At 48.0% G+C, this 9,266-nt stretch overlaps 1 protein-coding gene across 1 annotated transcript; it reads right to left on the minus strand.

Moving 5' to 3' along the window:
- Positions 1–493: 493 nt before the first annotated feature.
- WNT16 (Wnt family member 16) lies at positions 494–9,044 on the minus strand. Its single transcript, XM_078873933.1, has 3 exons — positions 8,588–9,044; positions 2,166–2,437; positions 494–1,010 (listed from the first exon to the last, which is right to left on the minus strand). The coding sequence occupies exons 1-3, from the start codon at positions 8,805–8,807 to the stop codon at positions 543–545; spliced, it is 960 nt and encodes a 319-aa protein (XP_078730059.1). The 5' UTR covers positions 8,808–9,044; the 3' UTR covers positions 494–542.
- Positions 9,045–9,266: the final 222 nt, after the last annotated feature.

Genomic DNA, 9,266 nt, shown 5'->3' on the forward strand with positions numbered 1-9,266 from the left:
TACCAACCGTCCCGGTTTGGAGCGGGACAGTCCCAGTGGTTTCGCGCGGTCAACTCGCGATTCTGGCAGGAGTGGGGGGGGAGGGGCTTAAGTCAAGTAGTTGGACCGGGGTCTAAGTCGCGAGGACGGGGGCCAATGTTGCAGTGGACGTGGGGTGGGGAGGCCAACATAAGAAACAACGACGCCGTTCCCACGTGCCGGTGGTGCTAGCGATCGAGTGGGTGTGGCTTCGTAAAAGTGGGCGAGGCTAACGGAGGGAGGGAGGGCTGGCGGGGCTGCTCACCGTGTATCCCGGTTGAGCCTCCCAGAGATGTATTTGATAGCGCGAGTAGCTTGGGTGGTTAGAGGTGCAGCTTTGTGTGTTTAGTTTGTTGTCCTTCATCCGCATCTACGATTAGCACGGTTGGCTACGTACGGTGCGAAAGAAGTTCAACATACACGCGAGGGGGGGGGGGGGTGCGGTGTGGGGGGAGGTGTGCGGGGTGGTAAGGTTGTGGCGGCAGGGCGGGGCGGGTTGGGGGGGGAGCCACGCGGACCCTCCTTCACTTGCACGTCTGAACGTCCGCCAGCGTCTCGCACACCCGGCACCTCACGTAGCAGCACCACATGAACTTGCACTCGCATCGCTCGGCGTGTCGCACCACGTGCGTGTTGTAGCCGCGGCCGCAGCACAGCGAGCCGCAGCCCTCGGGCCCGTCCGAGAACTTATCGCACTCGCGCCCCTTGGTGCCCGCCGTGCCCACCGCGCCGTTGCGCACGCAATAGTCGGGCGAGTCGGCCACGTGCACGAGCTCGTCCTTGTGAGCGGCGTGCTTGCCCCCGTGGAGGTTGCCCCGACGACGCAGCTTGCCCTGCGACTTCTCCACCACGTGCGCGCTCTCCTCGTACTTGTCCTTGAGCAGCTTGCCCACCTTGTCGAAGCTCGCCATGCCCCGCCAGCACGTCTTGACGGCGCACGAACCCGAGACGCCGTGGCAGCGGCAGTGCGTCGTCATCAGCATGGAGGCCGCCTTGGCGATGCAAAAAAAAACAAGCGCGCCGCTTAGTCGCGTAACGCGCGTCGTCGTCGTAATCGTATTTTAAATATTTGCGCAGCGCCTCGGTTCGATGCGCTTTTCGTCGTTTCAAAGCGGTACGGGAAAAAAGAGTGATTTTGATGGCAAGCGGCGGTGCAAGGGCCGAGGGGTGAATGACAGCAACAGCGGGCACGTGGGCATCACGAAAGGGCTCTAGGGGAGGGACAAGATGGAGTGGAGGGGCGACGGGAGGGAAGAGGATGGGCAATGGAGAAGAGGTGGTGAGGCTTGAAGAGAGAACGAGGTTAAGGAGGGGAGCTGCTGAACGCACAGGGGGAGTCGCTTCCAGTGGTAGGGTGCGAGGAGAAAGAAATACAGAAAACGGGAATGGGCAGAGGGAGGAGGGACAGTGAGAGACATCGATAAGATTGGGAACGAAGAGGAGGATGAGGCGGGGGACATGAAGAAATGAGAGAGGCGAGACGAGGAGGGGGGGGGGGCATGGAGAGATTTACATACGAGCGTCAGATTTTTTTTTTAAAAGACGACGGTGTAGTGAATGGGAAAGCCGGTGGAGCTGACGGAGAAGAGGCATTGTTGCACTCTCGGCTAGGTGAAGACCCCCCACCTCCCCTCGTCCCTCCGGTGCTGCTACCAACCAATCTGACGGAGCGCACGGTGCGGTGCGCTCGACTCATCATCCACATGTAGAATCGACATCACGCGTTTAGAGTATTTGTCTGTTGCGATAAATGTCCACGCGATAAGCCACTTTGTCGGGCGACCGCTTGTGACCAGGTCGCTTCTGAAAAAGGGCTACGATGTATAGCTGAGTGGGTCTTACCTGGTCAAATAAAAAGAAAATAGTTTAAAGCTGGCAAGAACTGGAGTCATTGACCTGCCTTTGCACAGATAACTCGAGAGAGACAGTATTATGCAAGCCAGTTTGATGGCCTGTTTGGACATCTGAAAAATAGTTACATCGCTCAGTGGGTAGAATAAAATAACAAAAATAGTTTATTTTTAGCTCGGTCCGCAAGCGGGCATTAATGATCCTGCTGGTAGGGGATGGAGGGGGGAGGTGGGGAGTTGGGGCATCGCTGTGATCTCGCGTGCAAAGAGTGCGGACATCCCGACCGAATCCCTCACCTGCCGACCCGCCTCCACGTTGTGCAAGTTCATCAGCGCGTTGTGTCCGCCGGCGGCGCTCTCGGCAGCGTCCACGAACTTGCGGCCGAAAGTGAGTCCGTAGCGGATGTCGTCCGAACAGCCGCCCCACTGCCATCCCTCGCTCTGCGAGCCGCCCTTCAGGGAGGCGTCGCACGAGCAGCCCGAGACTTCGCCCGCGCTGCAGCCACGCGTGATCGAGTAGACGAGGCCGGCGCTCGCCACCGCGTAGATGAACGCCGTCTCTCGCGAGCCTGGCCGTTGTAAGGTTGGTGGGGGGGGGGGGGGTGCGGGGGGGGGGGTGGTCAGAATTAGAATATTTGTTTAGACTGGAGGAAGAATCCGATGAGCTATGAAGCTCTGTTTTTCTCGGGGCGGGTTAGCAAGTTACGACAACAAACCATGCAACATTCAATAGGAGTGCAACGTAGAGAAAAAGGTCAGCAAGTCACGCAATCGTTTTATCATAAAAAGACAGATCTGTATATAAGTACAAAATCCATAGGTATATGAATTCCTGCCACTTTTTCAACACTAAATGCAGGCTTTGGGCAAGGTAGCAAAACAACAACAACAACAACGAAAACAACAACAGTCCCAGACCACACCAAGACACCAACACACAGCGGGTCCTCAGTACAATTGCACATTAAAATAATGGAACGATCGATACACGGCGTGTACAAGTTACGGATCACATCGCAATCACACTGTGGCTGTATCCGGCACCAAAGTAATCTGCTGCTTCAGGCCCAGAGGGAGACCACGGGGAGGGCCGAAGCGCTCCAAGCTGGTCGCCGTCGTGGCGCCAACCGGAATCGTGGTCCACATTTTGTGCCAGCTTCGAAAGGATCAACCACAGATTGCTCAATGAGGATTGCACCCCCCCCCCCCCCCCGCTCAACTGCCTGAATTTGGCAGGACCCGCCTGAAAAATAGACGTGAGAATCAGTGACGATTTCCTGGGCAAACAAGCGGGGCCGCCACGGTGACTCGGAGATGTTAACTACCTCGCCTTGTATACAGGAGGTCGTGGGTTCGGTCCCGACCATGACGTCAGGACTGCTGCGTGACGGTTTTTAATTCACGTATTTCTGTCACGTGGGTTGCGGCTGTTGAAAATTTTAGTTTGTTAACGGATTCAACAACATCTTAATTTGTTCACGGATTCAACAAAACTGTTTGTTTGTTAACGGATTCAACAAAATGTTAGTTTGTTAACGGATTCAACTAAAATGTTACTTTGTTAGTGGATTTAACAAAATGTTTGTTAACGGATTCAACAAAAAATGTTAGTTTGATAACGGATTCAACTAAACTGTTACTTTGTTAACGAATTCAACCAAAACTGTTAGTTTGTTAACGAATTCAACAAAAAATGCCTCTTCTTGTTATTTTGCTTTCCCTATTCTTGCACGCTGGCCAGGTGTCTTGGAAGAGGTGAGAGTACCCACACTTTACCTTGTTAACGCCCTCCACCCCATTTAAACCGCTTGTTGTTATCGCTTCAATGGTCACACTGGGCGATCCAACCGGTCGACCTCTCGATTGCAAGTCCGGCGTTTGGCTCTCGCTAAAATCGGCGCTAATCTCTTTGCCGCGAATTAAATCCAAAAGGCCGCTGAGTTGGCACGGCTGTGTTAGAGTTCAACCTCTCGTGTGCCACGAAGACAGTGGCTGGTGCCAGTGAGGTGGCCTACAGGGTGTCGTGCTAAAAATGTTGCGTCGCGTGCATTACATGGCCTCTTGTCATTGGAACGTTGAATTTATAAAACTAAAACCATTAAATATTCATAGTTTACCAGGTTAAGGCCCAACTAAACTATGTAGCTCTTTTTCAGAAGCGACCTGGCCACAAATGATAGCTCAACGAAGTGGCTTATCACGTGGAAATGTATTGCAACCAAATACTCCAAACGACCGTTGATTCTAAATGTGGAGGGAAAAAAACTGGAGGAACCAGAGACAATTGCGCGCGACCACAGGGAGAGAGACACGCAAACTCCAAATATGCATGCGTAAAGGTTAGGATCGAACCCACGACCTTCTGCAAATCAGGCGAAGTAGTTAACATCTCGCCACCGTGGCGCCCGCATCAGAGCCGTTCCACAATCGTTCGAGCGGCGGAGAGACACTGTGAATCTTGATGCACTCTCATCTAACACAATGACTGACTCACCCGAACTGCACCCAAACTCGTCCGAGATGCAAGCTAAGCAGGGCCGTGCCTGGTTGGCAGTCTGATGGAAGACTGCTTTTGAATGAGAGGCGTTGTCGGCTTGGGCTGTGTGCAAGGTAAACAGGAGAATGCAATACAGCAGTGGATGTAATCTAATTGTGTGGATGTGTGAGTGTTATCTCCTCTTGTCAAATGGTTGTACCCTGGGAACTCAGGTTTCTTCCTAACACTCAATCAAGGATTCTAGATTTGAAGCTTTCGTGACTGCAAGGATTCATACTCTTAGGTTTTTTTCGGTAAAGTCACGTCGGTAAAAAAGAAATATATATTATATATATTATTTTTATTATTTATTTTAGTTTTTACCTACGTGACTTTACTGAAAAAACCTAAGAGTGCTCAATCAAGGAATTGGTCCGTCACTATGCAGGACCTTCCCGAAAATAAGCTTGAGACCAAATCTATTTTTCTTACCAAGGGCCCACTAAAGCGACCTGGCCATCATAAGTTATAGCTCAACGAAGTGGACGGCTTCTAATGTGGACATTTATAGCAGCCAAATACTCTTAAGATAACCGTGAAGGTGCCCAACATCGCCTGATCTTAGAAGCTATGCAGCTCTGCAGCCTAGTTAGTACTCGGATGGGAAAGACTGCACGGAGATGTCAGGCGTGAGTTGACCGGGAGACGGCGGTACAGATTCTTGAATCTATCTGTGCAGAGCCTTTGAGCATGATCCCATCGTATGTATGTATGTTGAACTTCTTCTTGGTTCTTTCGGTAAAGTCACGTAGAAGGGAAATAATAAAATAATAAAAATAAAACATAATAAAATAATTCTCACGACGTTTCGGCCACAACGCAAGCAGCCGTCCTCAGGTGAAGAACAGGTCTGTCGGGGAGACAGCGTCTGAAACGTCGTGAGAATTATTTTATTATGTTTTATTTTTATTATTTTATTATTTCCCTTCTACGTGACTTTACCGAAAGAACCAAGAAGATGAATCCCTGCAGTCACGAAAGCTTTAAATCGAAATATGTTTAACTTATTTCGCACCGTGTACGTAGCCAACAGTGTGGATGGAAGGCACCGTTCAAAGCAGTTTGAAGAGAGCTGCCAGTCTACACGGAACAAAAACGTGCTCTCCGTGTTGTTTAATGATCGTCCCACATTCGACTGCGTTCGTCTAGGCCGGGGGACTGGAGAGTTATTATCACGGGACCTTTTTTGCCAGTATCAAAGTATGAAAAATAAGATTCCTTGCGAAAGCTATCTATTTGGTGTTTCAACATCCTTAACCCTGTTTGATTGCCAGAAAGTGTAAAACCTATTCTTATTTTTCATATGGAGAGTTATTAATCGCGCTCCTTGGGAAGCGATGACACTGCTCACTAACTTAAACACGGACTTGTAATTTACAAATACATACATGCCATACGCTAGGCTAGCAGAAAACTACATTGAACCGGAGCTACGGATTATATAGACATAAAATACACGTGGCATATCCCCATTGCACACATAGCATATACACACTAAATACACATCGCATACACTCACTGCATACGTGCAGCATATGCACCCGGCATACAAACATGGCGTAAGACACGGTATCACGAATGGAAAAATTAACCTTCAGGGTATGTTTGGAGACATTCATGAAGAAGACTGTACAGCTGGGCTCAGGATAAATATGAGCAGGACAAAAGTGGATGTTCAGCAAGTTCACGAAACAATTATATATATCATTGTAGGAGTGGCACAACTGGAGATCGCTCGCTTTCGTCCCATTTCATTTTCGCAGCAACAGTGGCGATCAATCTACACCGACTCTCAAGAGTCACTGAATGCCCCCCCTCCCCATCTCATTCTTAAAGGCCCCACCTCTTTCTTAAAGCTCCACATCTTTCTTAAAGATCCCACCTCTTTCTTAAGGGCCCCACTTATTTTTTAAATGCTCCACATCTTTGTTAAAGGCCCTACATATTTCTTAAAGGCCCCACCTTTTTCTCTAAGGCCCCACCTCTTTCTTAAAGCTCCACATCTCTCTTAAAGGCCCCACCTCTTTCTTAAGGGCTCCACTTATTTCTTAAAGCTCCACATCTTTCTTAAAGGACCCACCTCTTTCTTAAAGGCCCCACATCTTTCTTAAAGGCCCCATATCTTTCTTAAAGGCCCCACATCTTTCCTAAAGACCCCACTTCTTTCATAAGGGCTCCACATCTTTCTTAAAGGCCCCACCTCTTTCTTAAGGGCTCCACTTATTTCTTAAAGGCCCCACATCTTTCTTAAAGGCCTCCACCTCTTTCCTAAAGTCCCCCACCTCGTTTGCGTGGCTTTGTTGAGTGGAATTGAGCTTAACTCGGCGCTTCAGAGCCACGGTCATTTATATCTGTGAAATATTGTACGTGGTACGAATTGTATAATTATTATCATTATTGAAGGCGGGCTAGGGTCAAAACATTTTGAAATAAAAAGGCTGCCGAGATTAAGTTTGGGTGCCTTTGGAAAACTAAACTTAACAATGAAAATATGATGCACATGGGTCACAAAAAGTTTTAAACGGCACACTGATATAAATTGTACGTATGTATGTTGAACCTCTTTCACACTGTACGTTGCCAACCGTGATAATCGGAGGTGCTAATTTAAAATAACCACAGGAATATTGCGCTATAAAAGCATAACTTAATCATCTACGGTTATCAAATTGGTCACTGTAGGCATCGAGTGATTAGTTCATGGACAGAAGTTATATTAATTGTGGCTTCGCAAGACTATATATATGGTGGATGTTCACCGCATGGGCAGGCTTTTATCCAGCAGTAGATCGACCATGACCTTTGATAATAATAATAATACTAACGATAATAAATCAAATCAAACTATCTTAAATTACGATAGTTCACATTTCGTGACAGTAAATCAGACTTGAAAAAAAGGTTTCTTGGTGAACGCTTTAAAGGTGAACCGTTCGTGAACGTTAGCGGCTCGTTTTGAGCGAGGATTATATAGACGTGCAGGAGAGAGGCCACGATGGCGATGGTCCAGGTTTCACTTTTAAAATAAAGAGCACAGCAGAAATGAAAAACGGGATTTTAGACTGTTTAAGCCTGTGACTCGTGTGGATTTTTTTTTTAGAAGGCAAGTCACCAAAACCAATCATAGGCATGACGGTCAACATTACAAGCTGGTCAGTTTAACTCGCGACCAATATTATTCATAATCAACGTTTTTGGGTTTAGATCGCGTTATTTATAAATGTGTCGTTACCCTCCACCACCCGGCACGGCCAATCAGTAAAAAAGTGTCACGTTGACAAAAAACAAATAGTTCACTGCTTTAGCCCACCGGTGTGTTGAAGCATGAAACCACAATATTTACAATTTGAGTACGACGTTTCGCTGGTAATTGCATCCAGCATCATCCGGCAATTCGCCAGAATGGTGAGGCTCTCCCGTTCTTATATAAAGCTGGTCACCATTGAACAACGATACATATGATTTCTATATAGGAAACATATCAAACGTATCGGTGTATATGAGGCACAGAATAAGCAGTAGATTAAATAATATTCTATACAGCTCGTTCCATGCTGTAATATACTCTTTTTTGTTAGTGTGTGTTTTTGTGTGTGTGTGTGATACTGCGTTGGCAGTGGTGTGGGGAAGCGGTAAGTGAAACTGTTAGGGCCCTGCGCTACGAAACCGGCGACTCAAGTTTGATTCCAGCTCACGGCCAACACCAGTGACGATTATCTGTACCGGTCCTGGGCTTCCCTTAGGTCGGCTCAGTCACACATGGGTACCTGATGCGGTGTGTAAACATCGCCACTGGGGGGACAAAGGCGGCCGGGCGTGGTGCTGGCCACCCACCCCCTCGTGTGCCGTGCCGGCCTTCATAGGTGCTCACAAACAGCAACTTGCCCCAACAGTCTGTTAAGGCTACACGTGGAATCTTTGCTTTTTGGCAATGTTACACAAGTATGAATAACACAAACTCTAACAAAAAATGTAAATATCATTGTTGTACAAGTAAATAAATAAATAGATAGATAAATAGGTATATTAAAGACGCAATTACCCTAATTCCTGGCAGAGCAATGGAGGAAATAAGAGGACTCCTAGCTTCGAAGATGCGTACGTTTAAACGCGTACGCGACTACGAAAAGTTCGCTCGATAATCAAGCCCCCAGCCCCCCTTCCCCTCCGGACGCGCACTCACCGCGAGTTAGTTCTTGTCCAAACACCGAGTAGTCGCTAGTCGTGGAGCAGTTCCACCGTTCGTGCTTAAACTGACTCTGGCACTCCTGGATGGCCGTACGCGCTCCCCGCTGAATGCTGCCCAGGATGTCAGGCTTCTGCTTGCAAACTTCTATTTGCCGGCTCGGCAGTCCGGGAATTTGCGAGCAGCCCAGCTTCTCTGGAAGTCTGGCCGGTAGCATTCCCAGCCACCTTTAGAAATGAACCAAAAAAAAAGGCAATTACGTCCTTAATCGAAATTAAATATTTCGTAACGCCCGTTAGTGCGATTTACCAATTGTTACGTTTTTGAAGGCGTGTTGTTCATTTTCCACTTTCCCCCGCCAACGAACTGAAACACTTAACGTCCAGCACCCACAGCCGCCTTCGGAAATAAAAAGCAATTACAGCCTCAATCGAAGTTACTGCATAACGCGAGAGAGATTTATGAAGCCATCCCCTTTTCAATGTTTACGATATTTATTAGATTTTTTTTCTCCATTCATCCCTCCCGCCCCCCCCCCCCCAGAATGTTTGTACTTACATTCTGTCTTCCAGCCACTTTTAGATCATAAAAAAGCAATTACAGTCTCAATCGAACGTAAATCCATAAGGCACGTGAGATTCATCGAGCTGTGAATTTGTTAAATTTTTTGTTACCC

This window comes from Lampetra fluviatilis, chromosome 37 (assembly GCF_964198595.1).
Source record: "Lampetra fluviatilis chromosome 37, kcLamFluv1.1, whole genome shotgun sequence".
Taxonomy (NCBI): domain Eukaryota; kingdom Metazoa; phylum Chordata; class Hyperoartia; order Petromyzontiformes; family Petromyzontidae; genus Lampetra; species Lampetra fluviatilis.

Bases quoted from the DNA above. Each gene is read 5' to 3' on its own strand.
- WNT16 (XM_078873933.1), bottom strand. From the start codon at position 8,807: ATGCTACCGGCCAGACTTCCAGAGAAGCTGGGCTGCTCGCAAATTCCC. The intron at 2,438-8,587 runs GTGAGTGCGCGT...TACAACGGCCAG, and splicing joins TGGACAAGAACTAACTCGCG to GCTCGCGAGAGACGGCGTTC. The intron at 1,011-2,165 runs GTGAGGGATTCG...TGCATCGCCAAG, and splicing joins ACGTGGAGGCGGGTCGGCAG to GCGGCCTCCATGCTGATGAC.